General features: G+C 41.3%; 3 protein-coding genes across 3 annotated transcripts; 2 read left to right on the top strand and 1 right to left on the bottom strand.

Annotated features, from left to right (window-relative positions):
- The first annotated feature begins 4,948 nt into the window (after positions 1 to 4,948).
- LOC121752716 (secreted RxLR effector protein 161-like) lies at positions 4,949 to 5,401 on the top strand. Its single transcript, XM_042147816.1, has one exon. The coding sequence runs from the start codon at positions 4,949 to 4,951 to the stop codon at positions 5,399 to 5,401; it is 453 nt and encodes a 150-aa protein (XP_042003750.1).
- Positions 5,402 to 8,224: 2,823 nt separating this feature from the next.
- On the bottom strand, positions 8,225 to 9,975 carry LOC121750421 (protein ANTAGONIST OF LIKE HETEROCHROMATIN PROTEIN 1-like). Its single transcript, XM_042144957.1, has one exon. The coding sequence runs from the start codon at positions 9,891 to 9,893 to the stop codon at positions 8,472 to 8,474; it is 1,422 nt and encodes a 473-aa protein (XP_042000891.1). The 5' UTR covers positions 9,894 to 9,975; the 3' UTR covers positions 8,225 to 8,471.
- A 4,212-nt stretch (positions 9,976 to 14,187) lies between these two features.
- On the top strand, positions 14,188 to 15,897 carry LOC121752718 (LRR receptor-like serine/threonine-protein kinase FLS2). Its single transcript, XM_042147817.1, has one exon. The coding sequence runs from the start codon at positions 14,188 to 14,190 to the stop codon at positions 15,895 to 15,897; it is 1,710 nt and encodes a 569-aa protein (XP_042003751.1).
- Positions 15,898 to 23,968: the final 8,071 nt, after the last annotated feature.

The following is a 23,968-nucleotide window of genomic DNA, read 5'->3' on the forward strand; positions in this document are numbered from 1 at the left end:
GCCTACCTCAAATTTATGTACTACAAAACAAGACAAAAGATTTAAATAGATGTCAAATAAAACTTGTCTTGACTATACTTTAATTTACCATTCTTTTTATTATAGTTTTCATTTAAAATATTGTATTGGAGTTCCTATATCATATTAAATCATCGTAATGGTTTAGTTTAACAAAAACGGCAGTTGATAAAAAAAATGAGATTATAAAATAAATGAGATGTAGAGTAGAACTAATAAATTAAATTAACAAGTATGACCGTATGAGCAGAATGGTTTTTGGGCCTGCTTGAAATTCTATCAGGTCCAAAATATTATGGGCCTTATCTAATCACAACACATTTAAATGAAAACTGAATTTGAAGTGTGCCTACATAGCAAATTGTGTATGTATACTATATTGTTAAGAATGAAATTGACTTCCCTAACAATAAGAAAGAATGAAATTAAATTTGATTATTACTTGTACTAATATAGTAAACACGTCTATGTGTCAATTATGTATATTTCTTTTTATTACAATTATGTAAATTTATTACTACACTGATAAAAGTGTAATATTTTTCGTTATTTTGTAAATCAAATTAATTAGTACTATATAAAAAAACACCAGAAAAAGTGGATGTAATTCATAAATGGAGTAGTGTATTTGAAGTGTTTCCCATTCATGCTCAAAAGTTATAAGTATGAACTTATGTTGGTTAAAAATCATGAATAAAAAATTGTTGATTTTTGTAAGAAATAAAATGGCTCAATTATGTTGACATGTCAAAAAAATAATACGAATTACTTAAACATTGCACGGAAATGCCATGACGAGGGCATGATATAACTAATCCCAAATGTTTCCTGAAAATTTAGATGAAAAACTTCAAAGCTTTCGTTGCTAAAACACAACAGACTTAAATAAAAACTTATCCACTTCATGCCAACCTTCTTTTATATAGAATGTATTGAAGATGCAAATACTAGCTGAATAAGTGAGGAAGAAGAAGACCGTTGAATGAGAGCCGTTGATGACAGTTAGAGAAGTTAGTTAGAGTTAGTTACACAGCTGGCATAGTTAGTTGTACAGCTGGCAAAAGTTTATTACTTTTCCTGCTGAGATATTCTTACTTCTTAGCTCTTTAGATGATCGGATCATGGAGTATAAAAGAAGAAGCTCTCCTTCTTTGTAGCTTGTACATTTCAGTTGTCAATCAATAAAATTGTCTCTCGTTTCTCTCGTTGTGTTTCTCTAGTCTAGTTTGGTATTTCTCTGGTTTGCTTTTGTATAATGTTCTATGTTCTTCAGTTCAACATGGTATCAGATGTAAACTCCTCGTTTCCGCTCCGCCCTTTGTTTTGATTTCCTCTTCATCTCTCACGATGAACAACCGTGGCAATCGCGCCAATCGTGGAGGAGATGCAATTGTTCCCGCAGATGATCATTCCAGTCCGTATTACCTTCATCCTAGTGATAATCCGAGCCTCCAGCTCGTTTCTCAAGTTCTCACCGGCTCCAATTACATCAACTGGAACAGATTTATCATCATTGCGTTGATTGCTAAGAATAAGTTGCAATTTGTGGATGGATCCTTGCTGCGACCACAGGATGATGACTTGCTTTTCTCTGCTTGAATCTGGTGTAACAGTATGGTGGTTTCATGGTTGCGAAATTCCGTTTCCCCTCAAATCTGCTCGAGTGTTATGTACTTGGATAATGCTCATGATATTTGGTCTGATCTCAACGATCGGTTTTCTCAAAGTGATTCAGCTAGATCATATCAACTCAAGCAACAACTTATGGCTCTTGTGCAAGGCCATTCTGATGTTAGTACTTACTTCACCAACCTTCGAATTGTTTGGGATGAGTATAAACACTCACAGCCAATTGCTTGGTGTACTTGCGGCAATTGCTGATGCAACAGTGCCATTCGATGGCATACTCATCAAGAAGAAGAATGTACAATCCAGTTTCTAATTGGTTTAAACACATCCTACTCTCAAATCCGATCTACTATCTTATCAATGGTGCATCTGCCCTCTTTATCTAAGACCTTCTCTCTGGTTATTTAAGAGGAACGACAAAGAACTATTGATGGAAATTTGATTGCTTCACCTCCTGTTTCCTCCAGTGAACAACCTTATGGTGTGAATGCTACCTCATCTAATTTTGGCAGAGGAAGATTGCCGTGTTCTCACTGTGGCCGCACCAATCACACCATTGATAGATGTTTCTATCTACATGGATTTCCTCAAAGCTATGACAGGGGAAGAGGCAAACCTTATCAGAAGGATTTTTCTAACTCTAAAGTGGTGAACTATGTTGAAGATTTTGTAAATGAAGGTGGTGAGAAGATTGTTGCTACTTCATCACCTCAGATGACAAATCTGTCTTCATCTGATCAGCTCCATCAGTTGATTTCCATCAGTTGATTTCTCTCTTGCAAAGCCAACTTGCTGCCACGTCTACATCAACTTCATCACCATCTCCTCCATCTCCTCAGCCCAGTCCTCCATCCAATCCATCTCAGTCCACTCCTTTCACTGGTACCACTCTCTACTCACCTTTTGTTGCTGCTTCATCTTTACCATCTTCATTGTGGTTACTTGATACTGGTGCTACACATCACGTTTGTTGTGATATCACTCTATTCACTACTTCCTCCCCAGTATCTGATACTTTTGTGAATCTACCTAATGGTGCCAAAGCACCGGTTACTCATATGGGATCCATACACCTTACCCCCACCATAAATTTGCAATCTGTTCTCTGTGTTCCATCTTTTTCTTTCAACCTTATTTCCATCAGTTCCCTCACATCCTCTATACCCTGCTCTGTCTCCTTCACTCATGATTCCATTCTTATTCAGGGAGCTTCTCTGGGGACTGTGATTGGGAGGGGTAGCAGATTTGGTAACCTATATGCTCTTGATGTTTCCACTGCCAACACTTCAGGTTCCTCAGATCCTATCCCTTGTGTAAATTCTGTTGTTGCTATTGACCTATGGCATAAAAGGCTTGGTCACTTGTCTTTCAATAAACTCAAATCCATGAATGATGTTCTTTCTTTTTCCAAACTCACTCATTCTATATGTGAGATATGTCCTTTAGCTAAGCAACATCATCTACCTTTTCCTAAATCTGATTTTGTTGCCTCTGAAATTTTTGATCTAATCCATTGTGATATTTGAGGTCCTTTTTCCCCATGCACCACACAAGTATATGCCTATTTTCTAACCATTGTTGATGATAAAAGTAGGTTTGTGTGGACTTTTCTTATGCAACATAAGTCTGATGTCAGATCCATACTTACTCAGTTCTTTCATTCTATATCCACTCAATTTTCTAAAAAGATCAAAATCATACGGTCTGACAAGGGACCTGAGTTCAACTTACCATCTTTATACACATCTTTTGGCACCTTAACTCACCATTCATGTGTAGAAACTCCAAAGCAAAACGCTAGAGTGGAGAGAAAACATCAGCACCTACTAAATGTGGCTAGAAGCCTTCTATTTCAATCTCATTTGCCTATCACTTTCTGGGGGGATTGTGTTCTTGTTGCCTCCTACATTATTAATCGAATCCCCTCCTCTGTACTTCCAAACAATGCCACTCCTTTCCACATCCTATTCAACAAACCACCTTCCTATACTCACATGAGAGCCTTTGGTTGTTTATGCTTTGCCTCTACTCTCCACAGAGACAGAGATAAATTTGCCCCGAGGGCCTCTAGATGTGTTTTTCTGGGCTATCCCTCAGGATACAAAGGCTATAGGGTTCTAAATCTTGACTCCATGCAAGAACTCATATCAAGAAATGTGGTCTTTCATGAAGAGACTTTTCCTTTCTCTCATCTGACTCCTTCTCTTTTTCCCTCAGCTCCACAAAATAACTCTCCTACCTTACTGAATAATTCTGCCGCACCAAATAATTCAACCACATCAAATGATCATTCTGCCTCACTAAATGAATCAACCTCTACATCATCCAATCCTTCTACATCACACAGTACTGACTCTATACTTCCTCAAACCACCAGAACTGGCAGAGCCACCAAACCTCCCTCACACTTAACTGATTATGTCTGCAATTCTGTATCATCATCTACTCCATATCTCATTTCTGTATATTTCTCTCTATCCAAGCTATCTCCTCCACATCTCAAGTACATAGTCCTTATGACTGCTGTGTTTGAGCCTAAATCATACTCCCAAGCATCCTCATCTCCTGACTGGCAGCAAGCCATGCAAGAGGAATTGACTGCATTGGAGAAGACAAACACTTGGAAAATTATGCATTTACCTCCAGGGAAGATCCCCATTGACTGCAAATGGGTGTACAAAGTTAAATCAGAGCTGATGCATCATTAGAGAGGTTCAAGGCTCGTTTAGTTGCTAAGGGATTTACACAACTTGAGGGTATAGACTTCCTGGATACTTTTTCCCCGGTTGCTAAATTGACTACTTTGAAGTTCTTACTTGCTTTAGCTGCTGTCTATGACTGGTCTCTGTCACATTTATCTATGGTGATTTGGAAGAAGAGATCTATATGAATCTTCCACTCGGGCTTATTGTTGAGGAGGGCAGTTCAACTGGTCCAAAGCTTGTATGCAAGATAAATAAATCTCTATATGGTCTGAAACAAGCCTCAAGACAGTGGTACCTTAAGCTTTCTGAAGTTTTGGCCAAGTTTGGACTCCAACAATCAGCCTCAGACCATTCTTTCTTTTTCAAGAAAGATAGCTCAATGTTCTTTGGAGTTGTTGTGTATGTTGATGATATGATGATAGCCATGAATAAGCTAGACATGACAGAAGCTTTCAAGAACTTTCTGTCTCAAGTTTTCAAGTTCAAAGACTTGGGAGTGCCAAAGTATTTTCTTGGCCTTGAGATAGCAAACGAAATATGTGATGGATCTTATCAGAGATGTAGGCCTATTAGGATGTAAGCCATCTTCAGTTCCAATGGATCCAGCAAACCATCTCAAGCAGGACACTGGACATCCTATGAAGGATCCATCTAAATACAGAAGGCAGATTGGGAGACTACTCTATCTTTGTATAACCAGGCCTGATATAACCTTTGCGGTTCATAAACTTAGCCAATATGTCTCCAAACCGTGTGATGAACATTGGGAAGCAACCGAGAAAATACTTAGATACTTGAAAAGAACTCCGGGACGTGGCTTATTCTACTCCATCTTTTCAGATACAGATTGGGCCGCGTGCCTTGATACAAGAAGATCCATGACAGGTTACTGCCTCTTCTTTGGCTTATCTTTAGTTTCTTGGAAAGCAAAGAAGCAACACATTGTTTCGAGGTCATCGGCAGAAGCCGAGTATAGGGCCATGGCACATGCCACTTGTGAAGTAGTGTGGTGGCATCAAAGTGGAAAAAGCAGTTCCCTTGTTTTGTGACAATCTAGCCGCTGTTCACATTAGTTCTAATCCGGTGTTCCATGAACGAACGAAGCATATTGAGATTGATTGTCATACTGTAAGAGAAAGATACCTAGAAGGTGTGATTAAACCCATGCCTATACGAAGTGAGCTACAGTTGGCTGACATTTTGACTAAGCCGTTGGAAGTCTCAGCTTTTGAAAACATTCTTAGCAAGATGAACTTTCATAGTTTGTATTGTCCATCTTGAAGGGGGTATTGAAGATGCAAATGCTAGCTGAAGAAGTGAGGAAGAAGAAGACCGTTGAATGAGAGCCGTTGATGACAGTTAGAGAAGTTAGTTAGAGTTAGTTACACAGCTGGCATAGTTAGTTGTACAGCTGGCAAAAGTTTATTACTTTTCCTGCTGAGATATTCTTACTTCTTAGCTCTTTAGATGATCGGATCATGGAGTATAAAAGAAGAAGCTCTCCTTCTTTGTAGCTTGTACATTTCAGTTGTCAATCAATAAAATTGTCTCTCGTTTCTCTCGTTGTGTTTCTCTCGTCTAGTTTGGTATTTCTCTGGTTTGCTTTTGTATAATGTTCTATGTTCTTCAGTTCAACAGAATGTTCCTTCAAATACATTTATTTATAAAATGGTCCTCAGTTGCCTTCATCCATGTATTATTATCATTATAATGAGAGTCGCGATTCTATCTTTTTCATTATCAATTAAATTTTAATCTTTTTCCCCTTCATCATGATTGCTACTTGAATTGAATAGCAGCCCACTATCTGCGCCGTCAACTAAGTTGATCAATTGAATCTACTCCATCAGTTGACATTCAAAACAGTATAGTTAAAAAAACCCAAGATAAAATCTCCCATAGTAGATCATAATTTCAAATATTACTATGAAACCTTGATCTCGTGAAACAATGCAGTATAAGAATAACCACTTCACAGTTTAATTCTTTTTTTTTTTAAATTCCATCAAGAAGGAAAGAATTCGAAAACAGAGAATAGTTCTCATAAATCTTCCAAAATTACTTCCGCGCGCTCCTGCGCCATGCGTGACGCCCACTCGCCGGTCCGCAAGTGGGCATCGTCACGTTGACGCAATAATTCATTTTTTAAAAAATTTGAATTAAATAAAAAAATGAAAAACGGTAATATTACTGTTTTTTCAATTTATTTATTTATTTTTTATTTTTTATTTTTTTTACTCTATAAATACTCCTAATTCATCCTTATTTCACACACAAATACACATCTATTCTTCCCAAATCATCTCCATTTCCTCTCCAATTTTCATATACCCTCTCATCACAAAATGTCCGGCGAAGGAAACTCTGGCGGTGGCGGCTCCGGCGGGTTCGATATCAACGCGTTCGACGACTGGGGGGCATGTACAATGTCCTCGGTGGTGGTTCCGGTTCGTCGACGCCGGGCACCCAGGGTTCGTCGACGCCAGGGGGTACCAACCACCCCAATTTGATGTGGATGCATACGTCCGTCCCTCCGCCCCGAGGTATTCGCAGGGATTATCCCAGATTCGGGAGGATTATTCCGTTGATCCCACTCCGGAAGAAGGCCGAGGCGGGGGAGGAGGCAGAGGCGGTGGAAGCTCTAGGGTGGAGGCGGAGGCGGAGGAGGAGGAGAAGGAGGGCCGGCATTCGTACGGCCCCAAAGAAACGCTGGCGGTGTACAATGCCTGGATCAGTGTCTCATACTATCCCACCGTCGGGAATCAACAACATCGGAAGTGCTTCTGGGAAAAGGTCACCGAGGCCTACCACAAGATTAAGCCGAAGGGGTCCCGCCGCAGCACATATAAGATGCTCCGCGCTCACTTTGACCGAGTCGATAGAGAGGTCAAAAGATTCTGCGCCATCCACAAGAATGAAGCGGCTCATTACCAAAGCGGAGCCACGGGAGCCGACATTCTGAGGTCGGCTTTGCGAGTCTACTTCGACGACACCGACAAACAATTCAACTATGTCGATGTTTGGGAGGTCGTCAAAGACGAGGAAAGGTGGGCAGGCGGTGTCCTGTCCAGCTCGGGCTTGACCTCGAAGCGCATGAAGCACACGGCAGGTGGCCAATACTCGTCTAGTGAGGGCGGTTCGGGCAGCGCCCCACAAGAGTTTGCCTCGCAGGAGGTTGAGGCCCCGACAGACGATGCAGGGGGGTCCTCCTGTGGGCACCGTCGGCCGCAAGGGAGAAATGCGGCGAAGGCGGCTAGAAGGAGGAGGGGCCGAGCCAATCAAGCCAGGCGGGCTCGGGCTTGGGGGGACCCACAAACTCCCTTATGTCCATGTACATGACCGCCACAATGACAGACACTTCCCGCATGACGCCTCCCCAATACCAAGCTTATTTTAACGGAATTGTGTTTATGGCAGCACAACTTGGCATTCCGCCTCCTCACGGCTTCAGTGCACCTTCAGCGCCTTCGGGGGATGATTCGTCGGCGGAGTAGTTTTTTTTTATTTTCTTTAAAATTGTATTTTAAATTATGTCATTTTTATTTTTTAGGATTTTAATTAAGTGTTTTTTTTGTTTTTTTTTAATTTTAAGTTGTATTTTTATTTTATGCTGTAATTTTATTTTATTTTTAATGAATTGTGTGTTTTTTTAATTGAATTTGGTTGGAAATAAAAATAAAAAATGAAATTGAATGAATGAATAGTAATTTAAGGGATGGTTAAGAACGGAGGGTTGCAGGTTCCGTCCCTTAGTTAAGAGATGAAGTAAAAAAGTACAGTGATGCACATGAATAGTAATTTAAAGGACGAATAAGTGACCGAAGAGTAACCAGCCTAGCCTACACTATTGAACCAATCACAAATCAACAATATAAAATGAAACATTCAATCTTGCTGACTCATAACATTTCCAAGTTATATCCAAATAGGCAAAGAGTGGTTGGTGTGGGGTTCCAAATCACAATCTCTAGATTAGGCCTCAGTTTTGAAGAATTGTTACCAAACTAACCCCAAGTTGCTAGATGGGTAGATTTTGTGTTGTGTATTGATCGACAATTGATCAATTGAATGTACAATAGAAAAAAAAAACAAAACTTATTTTCTAGTAGTGTTTAACAACTACAAGAGGAAAGCAGTTGCAGCAGCCTCATGATGCAAGAGCTTGTGCGCAATCTTATCTCTCGTGTGCAACGCATTGACGGATCTCACGCCGTTCTCGATCGCCATCTCGTCATCAAACAGCTCGAACGCAAGCTCCTGGCTCAAGCCCTCGCCCCTCATCTCGCAGATGTTGTGTAAAACGCAGCAAGCTCCCAGCACAACTGGAAGATCCTGCAGCTTCATCTCCGTCCTCTTCCGCAGGCAGCTCCACCGCCCCTTGAGCCGCATGAACGACTCGCTTGCCACCCGCTGCACCTCCCCCATCTTCTCGTTGTACGCGTGCTGCGCCCACGTCAGGTTCTGGTGGCTGTACGGCACCAGCACCCACTCTGTCAAAGGCAAGCTGCTATTCCCCGCGATCAACGTGTTCTTCAAAGCTCCCCTGCTCGCGCGCTGCGACAGGGACGACTTCTCGAGGACCTGATCGTCGCTCATCGAGCCGGGATACCCGATGGAGATGTCGGTCAGGACGCCCTTCTGATCGACAACGCCTTGAACCGTTACGGAATATGATGTTTTCTGGTTCCGCTCGGTGTGGCGCTTGTTGAAGTAGATTGCGGCTCTTTCTTTAGGGGCGATGATGGGAATGTGGGTGGTGTAGATGGAGCCGCCGATGTTGGGGATGCCGGAGAAGAGCTCGAATTCGGTTTTGATTTGGTGCATTCTCTTCTCGTCGGGCCATTGGATGAATTTCGGCATTAGGACGGTTTTGATGGCGGTGCAGACTTCCAGGACTAGTTTGTGGCAGGTGGAGATGCCGAGGCCGAACCGCTTCGAGACCTCGCGGAGGGCCTCGCCGGTGGCGAGGCGCCAGATGCAGACGGCGACGCGCTGGCGGACGGGGATGGCGGAGCGGAGCATTGTGTCCTTTTTGTTGACGGCGGGCTCGAGCTCGTCGCAGATCATGTCGAAGGTGGCTTTGCTCATTCGGAAATCCTTTTTGAACTCTGCCTCGGGGTAATTAGGGCTGTCCACCTGCTCCCACCACGCCTTCGACCGGCTCTTCACCCAGAGGCGGCGGCCGCCGGCGCCGGCGACGCTCGAATCGTCGGAGATGGGGCTGGATTCGGCGCGGGGGCGCTTGGGCTGTGGGGAGGCTCTGGAAGGGGAGGAATTGGGGGTTGTTGATTGGTTGTAATTAGAAGTGGAATTCATCATGAATGAGGCCTGCTGCGGTGGGGCTGATGAGAAATAGGCGTTTTCCGAGGGTTTATCTTCGACGACGGCGGCCTCAAACGCGAGCAGATTGGTTAGGACGTCTTCGATTGAAGAATCGCTGTCGAATCTGGGGCGCTTATTGGCATTGGAGAAGGAGATGAAGCTTGGTTCCGAATCGACAAAAGAGTAGTCGTCGAGATGCAGGAATGATGAGATTTCCATTAGAGTTGCAGTGATCGGAAGGTGTTCGATGAAATGTGTGTTTCAGAGAAGAGAAGAGAAGAGAAGAGAGGATGTGTGAGGAGAGGAAATGAAATTGGTGTGTATTTATATATTTGGGGGAAAATCAACGCGGCGAGAGACTGAGAGTGAGAGACGCGGTGAGGAAGATTCGAGGATGGCGGACTTGGACTCACGCTTTTGATTTTAATATTTTATTCAATTTTAAAATAAGGTAATGTACGCGCTTGGGGGCGCGTTTTGCTATTTTAAGAAGTGTGGAGGAAACAACATAAAATACAAAGTGGAGTAGATAAAATTCTAATTATCAGCCTGCTGCACATGGAATTATCAAATTTATTTATTATCAAAAGTTGAAGATTCTTTATTAGGCTACTACACTCCTTTGCTAATATTATAACTTAATGATATTTAATTTTCTAATTGTCTTATTCTTTTCTACTAAAACCGTGGAATCAAATTTGTTAAAGTGAGAGGAGGGATGACGTGGGAAAGTAGTCCACTTCTGTAAGTTTACTTTCCCTTTAATAAATCTAATGATTTCGCTTTTCATAAAATTTATAATTAAAATTTAATAAACAAGAGTTAATTATACATTTATGTCTATTAATATTAGTAGTTAATTGAAAATTTGCTTTAAAGGTAGAAAGTTAAAAAAGTACTCTCTCCGTCCCTCAATATGTGTCCCACTTTGACTCGGCATGAGTTACAAGAAATGTACTAATTGAATATGGGTTGGAAAAGTTGATAAAGGTGGATTCTACTTTTATATAGTACTATTGTATTAGTTTATAATAAAATCTGAATGAGAATGAGTTAGTGTAATAAAAAATCCGTGGTAAAAATAAAATGAGATAATTAACATGCCAAAATGAAAATAATGGGGAATGGAGGGAGTTCTTGAGACGTAGGTCTTGTAGTAGTTTTTTTTATATTTAGTTCTTGTAGTTTTAATTCACCAGTCACCACCTATTTGTATATTCCGTCTATTGAAATATGTAACTGAATGAGTGTGAGTAGATAAGATCGGAATGTCCTCATATTTTAATCCACCACCTAACTATTATTTAATCTTTGTTAATTGTTTAGTCATTTAGATGAGTCAAACGAAATAATTACAATTGATAGTATTAAATAATGGTGTCAAGTCGTGTACAACGTGCTAAATGAAAATTTGAAACAAAGTAAATAAATGAAGTAGTCCCTCCGTCCCAGGCTACTCGCTCATTTCCTTTTCGGCTCGGAGATTAAGGAATGAGTGTATAGGAAAGTAAAAAATGATGGCTGTAGGTGAAATTTTTTACTAAAAATGGAAAGAGTGCAAGTAACTTGGGACGCCCAAAAAGGAAATAAGTGCGAGTAGTGCGGGACGGAGGGAGTATTTTTTTATCAAATGTATCTATCAGCATGTGATGTTATGTGTATATAATCTAAAAAAACGAAATTTAATTGAGCTTGACCTTCAATTATTCAAGATTTACTGCACGTGTGCCATTCGAATATCAGTATTTCATTTATTTAAAAATCATATAGTTAGGAAGTTTAGTTATACGCGTACGGATCGTATAACTATCGTAGCTTATGTTGTACTAGGAAAGTAATCTGGGATCAAATTTAAAATTTGTTTAGATTCTTTATACAATAAGGAAATTGAATTTGAAAAAAAGAAGGAAAATATGGTAACTTCCCAATATTTTTATTCCTAGTTTTATCTGGTATTTTCTTTTGAAGATAATAGAGGTGTTTATATTTTTATGCGAACCTTAGAGCATCTTCATCCGTGTGCTATTGCTAAAGAGCATGGATGTGGGCCCAGACCCACTTTTATTATTTTTTACTCTATACTCTTAGGCAATAGCACAACACCCACATCCATACTCTTCCGCAAGGACATGCTCAAGGGTCCCACCATTCTATTATTCAATTTAAATAAAAATATTTTCACAATATTAAAATGCATTAAAAATATCCGGAATACTATTACAAATTACAAAAAAATAAAAATTACATAATTAAAATACTAAAAATTTAAAATTACATAATTAAAATCCTAAAAAATAAAAGATGGGAGAATTTAGATGAGAATTGTGTAGTGTGGTGAGAAATTTTTTGTGTGGAAGTGGGGGTATTTATAAATGAAAATGTGAATTTTGGGGGGAAAATTGAAAAATAAATTAAAAGTGGGGAGAAAACGGATATAATTTTGGGAAAATGGGAAAATATTTTTTTATATTTATTCGGATTTTTTAATTAAAATCCGATTTAAAAAAAATTGTCGACGGCATTGCCGTTGACCAATCAGGAAACGCCACGTCAGCTGCTCGCTGGCACGGACGTGCTCGATGCATCGAGCAGCGCCGTGCCAGCAGCAAGAGCGCAGCAGCGAGCAGGGCGGTGCCGCGCCAGCGGCACGGACGCCGTCCGTCGGCGCAAGCACCGTTGTGGATGCTCGTAAGAAATAAATACTTTATGTGTTACGTGGAGAGAAATAATGTAAAAGAGAATAAAATAATAAGTGAAGTGTGAATAATATAAGGGATAAGAAGATTATAAAAATACTCCTATACTAGTATAAAATAGATAAGAATAAAGTAAGATATATTAAATATGTTAAATTTTGCCAAAAATTGATAGGACTATACCATGTTATTGAACGACTCTACTTTGTCCATACAAATATTTTCCGACTAATACATGGTCTCAATTTCGCTCAAATTAAGAAAGAATGGAGAATGACGATTTTTTCAACCTTGTGATTTTTTATATTTGAAGTGTGAGATCAACCAAAATTCAGTCAAATTTAGTGATTTATTCAGAAAATATTATCAGATGACGTCATTTTGCATATTTCGCCTGATACATCAATGTTGATTTCACTCAAATTAAAAAAATACTATATGGGTAATGGGATAGTTTCAAATTTTCCGAACTTGTGATTTATTGTCCCACTTTTTAAATGTATAAGATCAACCATAATTTGACCAAATTTTATAATTTAATTTATCATCAATTAATTTAACCAAGATTCAAACATAGATGAGGTTAATTTGGTAGTTCTTCATATCACTTTCATTTCGGTATCTCGCATGAGACAATCTACACGACAAAAAGTGCATGTGACCTACATGACACTAGCTTAAAGTTAAATGCTAAAACCTTAAAGAATAAATAAAATACAAAACCTCGTAAATGTAGTTAATAAAATTTAGCGATAGTGATGGATGGAATGTTTTAGCCTTTTAGTAAAGACGAGACTGGACCATATAGTATAAATTTCTCATCTCGGCATTTAGGGAAAAATATAAATACGGAGTACATATAAATGTGCTTATAATTATAAAAAAAATGTGTATTTCATATTTTCTAATTAAAATGATTTATTACTCAATAGTAGGGGCACCAAAAAAAGATCGAGCACTTCACTTGGTTCTTCTTTTCGAAAAGGATCACTAACTGTATCAGCTGCGAAATTATTTATGCAAATTTTATAGAAGCAATTTAAAGGTAAATATCTTATCTCGCAACTTGTGATTAACGAGATGAGGTCCTAAAATATTCTTGCAATTTGCAAATATACGAAAAAGATCAAACACATGCCAAAAACGTGGGTTTATGAAATTGCGTGTTTGGATAGTTCTGCAGTAAAAAGGGAATGTCCTTCTTTCACGACGCAAAACTTATCCCTTTTTGTGGGACCATTGGTCCCAAGAAAAAAAACAAATTCTGAATTAAACTTAATATTTTATAGTACTACGAATCTAAAAATTTTATTCACAAACACTATGAATTTAGTAGTGAATTTGTAAGAATTCGATTTTTTTTTCTAAATCGAAGGCGATAGTACGGAGTAGAAAATTTGCGTCCAATTATTTTCATTTGAAACTTTTTTTTTATTATTGTTTTTGTTTTTTATGCCAAACATTAATTTTTGCTGAAGCCAGGCTCGGAAATTTTGGTCATTGTATATTAAAATATTTGTATTTAAAAAAAGATGGAATGTTAAAGGACAATAGTTGAGTTTGGAGTAATTCTTTCACAAAACGTCCGGTAGTTCACATAATAAATTTAAAGGCAGTCCAAAATTTTAGCATCAATCAAACAACATAACAATTCAACATCCAAAAAATAGGAAATCAGTGGATCATATCACACTTTGCACATCAAAAGTTGAATCAGCAAAATTTTTGAAGTCAAGAATTTGTATCTACTTCACTCCAACATTAAAACACCCATTTATTTACTATCACAATCTTCATTAGTCATCAATACTAACACAATGCAGTTTCTGATCAAGATTTTTCTAATCACAGCATTCTTCACAACACCTTCATTCCAAAGGAGAATCCCATCATCACCTCTCTTTTTCAGGGATGACAGAGCTGCCCTTCTTGAGTTCAAGGCCAGCATTTCGAACGACACAACCGGCATCCTCTCCACATGGACCGGCCGCGACTGCTGCAGTGGCGGATGGCAAGGCGTGGAGTGCTTCGAAGGAAGGGTCACCAAGCTGATCATGCAGAGGCCAGCATCATCACAAGCCCTCTTCATGAGGGGCACTCTGTCCCATTCTCTTAGCAATCTGCAATACTTGGAGGTATTGTTGATTAGTGGAATGAAGCATATTTCAGGGGGAATTCCACACAGTTTTGCCAAACTCACACACCTCAAACACCTTGCTCTTGAAGATAACTCATTGGATGGAATAATCCCATCAAGTTTAGGCCTGTTGGAGAATCTTCAGACAATGTCATTGAGTGGGAATCTTCTGACAGGAAAGATCCCACCAGCTTTGGGGAATTTAAGGAATCTGTTGCAGCTGACTCTAGCAAACAACTCACTCACAGGTTCACTCCCCACATCTTTTAACTCATTGAGAAACATCCAGTTTCTTGATCTCAGTTTCAATTCATTGTCTGGATCCATCCCAAATTTTCTCGGACGCCTCTTGAATCTCACATATCTTGTTCTTACCAGCAACAAGTTTGTGAACCAGATACCTATATCCTTGTTCAACCTCACCAACCTTTCTGACCTTTCAATTAATCAAAATCTACTAACGGGACGAATCCCAGCTCAAATTGGGAATCTTAAGTCCGCTTCAGTATTGAGACTAAGCTCGAATAAGCTCACTGGTCCGGTACCGGATTCCATTGCACAGCTTCACAGCTTGTGGAATCTGAATCTGTCAAGAAACATGCTCACAGATCCTCTGCCTAATAAAGCATTTGATGAAGGGCTTCCTTCTCTACTATCGATCGATCTTTCTTACAACGATCTCAACTTACAAACCGTTCCTGACTGGATCAGTACAAGACCACTGTACAATGTCCACCTTGCAGGCTGCAAGATCAGAGGAGCACTTCCAAATTTCACAAATCCAGAATTTTTAACCACATTAGACCTTTCACACAACTATTTCACAAAAGGGATTTCGAGTTTCATGGCAAACATGACAAACTTGGAAAATGCCAAGATCTCAAACAACTTACTCACATCTGATCTCTCATCAATCAAACTCCCGGATCAGATCACGGATCTCGATCTCCACTCGAACCAGTTGCATGGCTCACTCTCCAACCTACTCATCAACAACCAACTACACAGCTTGAAAGTAATCAACATAGGAAGCAATATGATTACAGGGCATATTCCAAGTTCAGTTTCAAACCTGGCTAAGTTAGAAAGCCTTGACATCTCAAGAAACCAGATATCAGGACGGATTCCGAGGAGCTTGGGGTTGCTGGAGAGGTTGAGGTGGCTGGACGTGTCGATGAACAAGCTGACGGGGAGAATCCCCGAGAGCTTGCTGGGGATGGAAGAGCTGAAGCATGGGAGCTTCAGGGTGAATAGGTTGTGTGGGGAGATCCCACAAGGAAGGCCTTATAACATGTTCCCTGCAGCTGTATATGCTCACAATCTGTGCTTGTGTGCCAAACCACTGCCGCCTTGTAGTAACAAATACTACTACACACAGCTTCCTTACTAGTTTGATTTATTCATTGGGATCTTGTTGTTTTGTATTCACATGTAGGGATATGGAATTATATATAGTGACATCTGCTAAGTCATATTTAATGAACTCTTGTAAAGTTTCATATCCAAATTTTTTGGTGGATTGATAGAGTAACTACTTCATTACTCTCTATATAAACAAAATATTGTTTCTTTCTCTTCAACATTACAACTGATCAAATAAGAAAATAGTGGATGATCTCCAAAATAAGTACTCCGTATTATTTTAATAAAATAAATTCATAAATTAAAATAAAAAAGCACATAATTTGAATAAAGTCAGACTCCTTCAAGGGGATCAAATCTTGTCCATATGAACAACAAATTTTTAAAAAGGAAAGAAATCAAAATATAGAGAGAAGTTTGACTGTTTGAGAGAAATTGAAAGAAAATAGAATTTTTCAAGTATGAACGAGGTGAGGAAGTGATGTATTTATAGGTTAAATATTAGCCATCAAACGTTCAACAAATAAGTTTCTTCGTTACTATTCTCATGATTTTTTCTTTTATTTTCTTAAAAGATGATCGATAATTATTCTAGCATATGATTATTAGAACCCCCAATTTAATTAGATAGTGAAAAAACGTCATGTTAATTAACTTGTGTTTCAACAGTTCAAGGGTATTGACAAAATTTTGTAAATGGATTATAAGAGCATCTCCAGAGGGCGGACATCCACTAGGACATCCCAAAAACACCTCCTGCCACGTCACTAGAACTTCTCATCCCACTGCCACGTCACTAGGACATCCCCTCCTATGTCCGCCCTTCCCACTAGGACATCCCGCAATAAAAAAAAATCATACATTTACAAATAAAACAATTTACATTTACGGAAATAAAATTTGACGTCAACCCCTCCGAGTCCAAACCTCATACATTATTCGAAAAAATTACGGGAAAAATTAACAACTTCATCGGAAAAAACATACATGATTCGAAAAAAAAATTGCATACTAATAAAAAAAAACTTCATACATTATCACGTCAACCCCTCCGAGTCCAAACCTCTTCGATGATATCCTGCTGAAGTCGAACATGGGCATCTGTTTGCCGCATGTCGGCAAATGCACGCAGCCGCGCGACCTCTCCATGAGGTACCCCCATATTCACATTCGCGGTGGCCACGCCGTGACTTGGACCTGCACCCGTATCATCTTCGTTGGTCCACTGAGTCAGTTCCGCAGCTTCATTTTCGACAATCATATTGTGCATTATGATACATGCGTACATGATATCGCCGATGTTAGGAATATACCACTGCCGTGCAGGACCCTTCACAACCGCCCACCGACTCTGGAGCACACCAAATGCCCGCTCCACATCCTTGCGCGCTGCTTCCTGACGGCTCGCAAAGTATGTCTTCTTTTGTCCGAGCGGATGCTTGATTGACTTCACAAAGACGGGCCAGTTTGGGTATATCCCATCCGCCAAATAGTACCCCATATTATGCTGGTTGCCGTTGGCGACTGATAAGGCTAATTTCATGCATGGGTCTAGGGATTTAATTTGTGATTTTACTGGGGCTAACGCACGTTTTAAGCCAGGTGTGTAAAGGAATTCGCCAGGTCCAAGAAAGAAGACCAAAAAATCACAAGGTCGAGGAACTGGCGATTTAGTGAACGATTATGAAGAGAATTGCTCGACGGAGGAAGCTCTAGAGTTGAAGGGTAGAATAGGGATTTCTACGAAGACTCAAGGGCTATGTCCGCATCTATAAAAGGCAGAAGCATGCAAGCTGGAGGGATCTTCTCGGTGGAGACCTCACCACAGCCTGTTGCTTAGTTCATTTTTCCATACACACACTTGGTACTAGTTTGAGGAGATCTCAGTTCACACGTTCGGGTTTCATCTTAGCTTCCGATATAGTGTAACACCGCTCTTGTTAGGAGCGAAGAAACAATTTATTTTCCGCTTTCCGTATTTTACTTACTCTGCCGAGCTTCGTTGTTCGAAGCTCGGTTCTCTATTTTCACCAAATAGTTTCTGGTTTAAATGCAAGTTTGATTTTCCGTTATGGTGATTGTGTTGATTTCTAGTTTGATTGCTTCGTTTATTGAGATTTTGGTGTTTTAAATTGTCTGAGTTGGATGCGTTTCGCAGCTGTTTTTGAGTCATTGCAGGTTAATGGTCAGATCTGGGAGATTGGAGTTGGATTGTAGAGGAATCTGTGTTTGATCTGCTGAATTTGTTTGTTGTTGAGTTCGGATGTCTTGGATCCGGAGTGGATCAAGTATTCTGACGTGAATCTGAGTAGTTTCGATCTGATTTTCATGCTTAGTTTACGAGTTTTTCTTTCATTCCGTCTAGTGTACGCAGATCTGATTTGTTTCCGTTTTGTGGCAAGTTTCCGACGACCAAATTTCTATATTCTGTTCGAATCTCGCTTTGTGCTCTGTTTTGTTCATCTGCAAGTTTAATTAGGTTGAGAGGATACATTTCGCTGCGAGCTAGCGTCAGAGTTTGTTATCTGCAGTTTTTTTTTCCGTACTTGCCACTTTTGGAATTATGGTCCCCACTTTCAGTTATCTTCTGTTTAGCTAGATTAGGTAGTTGTTTACACTGTCTAGGAAGTGGTTATGTTTCTTGCTGTTGAAGTCTGAATTTACAAGTTTAATATGTCCTAGGTCTAGCATTTACATTTCCTGCCTAGGTCTAGAGTTAGTTTAAAATTCTCAACCCTTTTGCGTGGCAGCAGCCATTTGTTTGTCCAAAGCCTCTGAGCACTACTTTGCGAGTCCATCTCTGTGGGATCGACCCCACTTCCCTATACTAATTCATAGTATTCGGGTTGAGGGATTTATATTATTTTTTGAAAGGGGAGTTGAGAGTGCCCAACGACTGAAGCACTGTATGTTCTCTTGAGTTCCTGGACCCTGTGCTCCAGTGGACTTAAGAAGCATGGTGTCTTGACCGAGCGCTTGCATTGATCAATTTCTGTGCATACGTACGAAAGAGCCTCTCTGTTACTTTCATACGCTTTCAAATGGCGCCGTTGCCGGGGATGGATGGCGTACTTTGTGTTAGTGCTTAGAGTAGTTGGTACGAATAATTTTAATTTACTGTTTTTTTTTCGTTTTCTTTGTAGTGCATGAGCAGGAGCTTCTACCGGAGTAACTCGTCTGGTTGGAAACACGGTCAGTCCGTTTGGAAGATCAAGGATACAGCCTCCACCGTAACTACCAGATCAGGGTTCACGACGGGAGATCCGTTCCCGACTGAGTTTTTGAGTGACGAATCCTGGGAATCTTCAGGACGAAAGGATCCGGAGTCCCCACCAGAATCAGAAACAGAGTCGGAAACAGGGGAGGAAGAGGAAGTTGAGATGGCGCACGTAGCAGACCCAGATCCAGAAATAGGGTCACTAACGGCTCATCTCGATGGAGAGCCAGCGCATGCAATAGTGATGAACCCACGTCAGAAATCTATTGAGATCAAAACGAATGTGTTAGGCGTCTTGCCAACATTTTCTGGGCGAAGGAGTGAATGCCCGTACGAGTTTTTGAACGAGTTTAGCAAGTTGTGTGGCATTCAAAAGAGGCCTAATGATGCGACAGAGGAGGACTATCGCTTGCGCGCGATTCCTTTCACTCTAAAGGGGGAGGCAAATACATGGTTGTTGAGATTACCCCCTGATTCTATCCGCACCTGGAGGGACTTTAAATTGGAATTCCTAGATTACTTCTTTCCATCCAACAAGACGAACGCTCTGAAGAAGGAGATAGTGGAATGCAAGCAGGATTACGATGAGTCATTGAGCCAATACTGGTCAAGGTTCAAGGGATTGCTGGACGCGTGCCCGAATCATCGGATGATAGAGGCGGAGACATACTCTCTGTTTTATGAAGGGGCAACTCCCGAGTCTAAGGATTTGATGAACTCCTCGAGCGGGGGGAATTTTACAAGGAAGAGAGGAAGCGAGGCAAGAGAGATTTTGGGAAGATTAATCGACGCCAAGAAGGCGTATGACAGCACGAGGAATGCTGTGAGAAGAGGCTCTGCGAATGCATTGAGGGAGCTGGAGGATGACAAAGTTGAAGCAAGGATTGATAGGCTGGAGAAAGCCTTGCTGAATGCTATCGAAAGGACTAATACAGCCGCACTAAAGGAAACGGTTAAGATGTTAGGTCCAGGAGATAATCAACTCCAGCAATATTACGGACCTCAGGAAGGTGATTACCAGGCCCAGGCGAACGCGATGGGAAGTTGGAATCCTGATGGAAGTTGGAACCAAGGAAGACAACAGATGCACCCTGGAGAAATCACCCGAACTTTAGATGGTCTGAAAATGAGCAAAGCCAGCCAGCACCCCAATTGAGTATACAGTCCGCACCGCAGCCCGAGAGGCAGGGTAACTGGAGAAATCATGAGGGGCAAGGAAATTGGAATAACCGTAACCAAGGAGATCACTCGACCTGGGGAGACAAGAATCAGAATTATCAAGGGAACTCTTATGTACCACCACATCAAAGGAATGCCAAAGCACCTTACCCAGGTCAAGGAAGTAATTTCAACAACAATCCAGGAGGTCAAGGGCACATTCGCCCAGGCCAAGGAAGTGGAACAATCCAGAATATAGGGCCAGGTCCCAGTCAGCCAAGCTCTAGACCAAGGAACCTTGATGAGATGGTTCACGACCTCGTCAGTTCCCAGCAGCACATTCAGAACAATTTACAGTCGAACAATGATGTGGTCCACAAGCTTCAGGATGCGCAGCAAGAACAGAAGGCAGCAATGGATATGTTGGCCAAACAGTTGTCTCAAATAGCTACTTCCTTGAGTGATATGCGGGGAAACGAGGGCAAGATTCCTGCATCGGTAAGACCACCTGACAGAGCCAATATTAGCCAGATCACACTAAGATCTGGGAAGGAGTACGAAGGGCCGGTCATGAGGTACAGAGAGGTCACGACCCCCATTAAGGATAAGGGAATAGAGGATACAACCACTGAATCAAGGGACTCGGTTGAGAGCAACCCTGCGGTTAGAGATGAACTTCGGGCAGGAGATTTAGAGAAACAGTTGCCCAGGACAATCGAACCCTTTTTCCTAGATCCAGAGCCGGAATTGGTAGAGAACAGAGGGGTTGATAAATCTTCAGCAGGTGAATGTTCCGAAGCCGGGAAACGACCAAAACCTTTCCCGAACCGAGGAGAGGCAAAGAAAAAGAGGGATGAGCCAGTGGATCTTATGGATATTTTCGGGAAACTGGAGATAAATCTACCCTTCTTACAGGCTTTGAAAATGCCAGTTTTCAGCAAATTCATCAAGGAGTTTATAGCTGGGAAGGCTCGACCTAGTGGAAAAATCTTGATAGGCGAGAATGTGTCCGCGGTGATTCAGAAGCGGAGGATGCCCTCGAAATGCAATGACCCGGGTATGTTCACTTTGCCCATTTCTATCGGCGATGTAAAAATTGAGCATGCTATGTGTGACTTGGGAGCATCCATAAATGTGTTACCCCTGTCCATATACAAGAGGTTAGTGGGAGTAGGTATGGTGGATACGAAGGTTGTGATCCAATTGGCGGACAGGTCATGCATCTGCCCTGAAGGAGTGCTCGAGAACGTAATAGTCAAGGTACACGACTTCCTGTACCCGGCTGACTTCCATGTGATTAAGATGAGCGATAATGAGTCTGAAGAGTATGGCGGAGTATTATTGGGGAGACCTTTCTTGCGAACCGCTAAGACTATCATTGATGTCTTTGATGGTACTATCTGTCTCGATTACAATGGGGATAAATATACATTCAGCATAGATGAGGCAATGAAGAAGCCACTTGATGTTGAAAATTTGCATTCCGTAGATGTCATTAACCCCTTGGTCCAGGAATACCTCGAGACTGAATTAATGCAGGGACAGATTGAGAACTCAGAGATGAGTCATGCTGTTGATAGGGAAGTGGCCAGTTGGTGCCAAGCAATGAATACGAGCAAGTTGTCAGATGAAGAGCTAGCAGAAGCAATTCTGGAGTTTTGCACCAAGCCTGAGCTAACCAGATCGAGGGAGACACTTTATGGGGCAAGCAAGGAAGATCTTCCTGGATCGACTAAGGGGACGACGACTGGAGCAGCAGAAAAGAACCCCTTGCCTCAGGAAAAAGATGTTCCCAAGAAGGAGTTGAAAACACTTCCGCCAGGCCTAAAGTATGCTTACCTTGAGGCGAATGAGACTTTTCCGGTGATTATCAACAGCAACTTGATCAAGGAACAGGAAGAGGAGCTGCTGAAAGTCATCCGAAGGAACAAGAACGCTATTGGTTGGACACTTTCTGACTTGGTGGGGATTAGCCCTGATCTGTGCATGCATCACATTCGACTAAATGAAGGAGCGAAACCCTGCAGAGACCCTCAACGCAAATTGAATCCCAATATGAGGGAAGAGGTATTGAAGGAAGTATTGAAGCTGCTATCCCTAGGAATCATTTATTCCATACCAGACAGTGAATGGGTTAGCCCAGTACATATGGTACCCAAAAAGTCGGGAATCCAGGTTGTCAAGAATGACAAGAATGAGTTGGTACCGACCAGGCTAGTCACCGGTTGGAGGATGTGCATTGACTACAGAAAATTGAACGAGGCAACCAAGAAAGACCATTTTCCCCTTCCGTTCATCGACCAGATGCTGGAGAGATTAGCAGGCAAGCAATATTTCTGTTTCTTGGACGGATACAGTGGGTATTTCCAAATTTACGTGGACCCCGAGGACCAGGAGAAGACAACTTTCACGTGTCCGTTCGGAACGTATGCATATCGGAGAATGCCGTTTGGCCTTTGCAATGCACCAGGCACTTTTCAACGGTGTATGATGAGTATTTTCTCAGACCTGCTGGAAGATTGCATTGAAATCTTTACGGATGACTTCACTGTATACGGGGATTCATTTGATTCATGTCTGGCGAGCTTGGATGTAGTACTGAAAAGATGTCAAGAGAAGCACTTGGTCTTGAATTTCGAGAAATGCCACTTCATGGTCCCTGAAGGAATTGTCCTAGGGCATGTAGTATCGGAAAAGGGCATACAGGTGGACCAAGCAAAAGTGGACGTGATATCAAAACTGCCCCACCCGACAAATCAAAAGGAGGTAAGGGGATTCCTAGGTCACGCAGGATTCTACAGGAGATTCATAAAGGATTTTGCCAAAATTGCTCAGCCACTCACTCATCTGTTGCACAACGATGTTGAGTTTGTTTTTAATGAGGAGTGCATTAAGGCTTTTCAGCTGCTGAAGGACAGATTAGTATCTGCCCCCATCATCAGAGCACCTGATTGGGGTTTGCCGTTTGAAATCATGTGCGATGCGAGTGACTATGCAGTAGGGGCGGTGCTAGGTCAAAGAGTTGACGGAAAAAGTTACGTGATTTTCTATTCGTCAAAAACGCTAAATCAAGCCCAGAAAAATTACGACACCACGGAGAAGGAAATGTTGGCAGTCGTGTACTCTTTTGAAAAATTCCGACCATATCTGCTCGGGTCAAGGGTGATAGTCTTCACAGATCACGCTGCGATAAAGTACTTACTGGCAAAGAAGGAGTCTAAGCCAAGGTTGATCCGTTGGGTGTTACTGTTACAGGAGTTTAACTGGGAAGTCAGAGACAAGAAGGGAACGGAGAACAAGGTGGCTGATCACTTGAGTCGCATTCACCAAGGTGAGACGGATGAAGCAATACCTGATGCGTTCCCGGAAGAACATCTTTATTATCTTAACGATTCTCCTAGACCTATCGATTTTGAAGAAGTAATGGCAGCGACAGGTCCAGGAGGTGCTGAAAAAGGGAAATGCCAGACGAATGCAGAACCATGGTTCGCTGACCTAGCAAATTACTTGGTCACTAAAGAAGTGCCCAGCTCCGACGAAATTTCCAGGGCCCAGAAGATGAAATTAAAAAGTGAAGCCAAATACTACTTTTGGGACGATCCGTATTTGTGGAAAATGGGAGCTGACCAGGTAATTAGGAGATGCATTCCGGAGTGGGAGCAAAGGGATGTGCTGAATCATTGCCATGCTCTAGCTTGTGGGGGTCACTTTGGACCTAGGAAGA

This window comes from Salvia splendens, chromosome 10, assembly GCF_004379255.2.
Source record: "Salvia splendens isolate huo1 chromosome 10, SspV2, whole genome shotgun sequence".
NCBI lineage: Eukaryota > Viridiplantae > Streptophyta > Magnoliopsida > Lamiales > Lamiaceae > Salvia > Salvia splendens.

Excerpts from the sequence above, each read along its gene's own strand:
- LOC121752716 (XM_042147816.1), top strand. The coding sequence starts at position 4,949 with ATGGATCCAGCAAACCATCTCAAGCAGGACACTGGACATCCTATGAAG.
- LOC121750421 (XM_042144957.1), bottom strand. The coding sequence starts at position 9,893 with ATGGAAATCTCATCATTCCTGCATCTCGACGACTACTCTTTTGTCGAT.
- LOC121752718 (XM_042147817.1), top strand. The coding sequence starts at position 14,188 with ATGCAGTTTCTGATCAAGATTTTTCTAATCACAGCATTCTTCACAACA.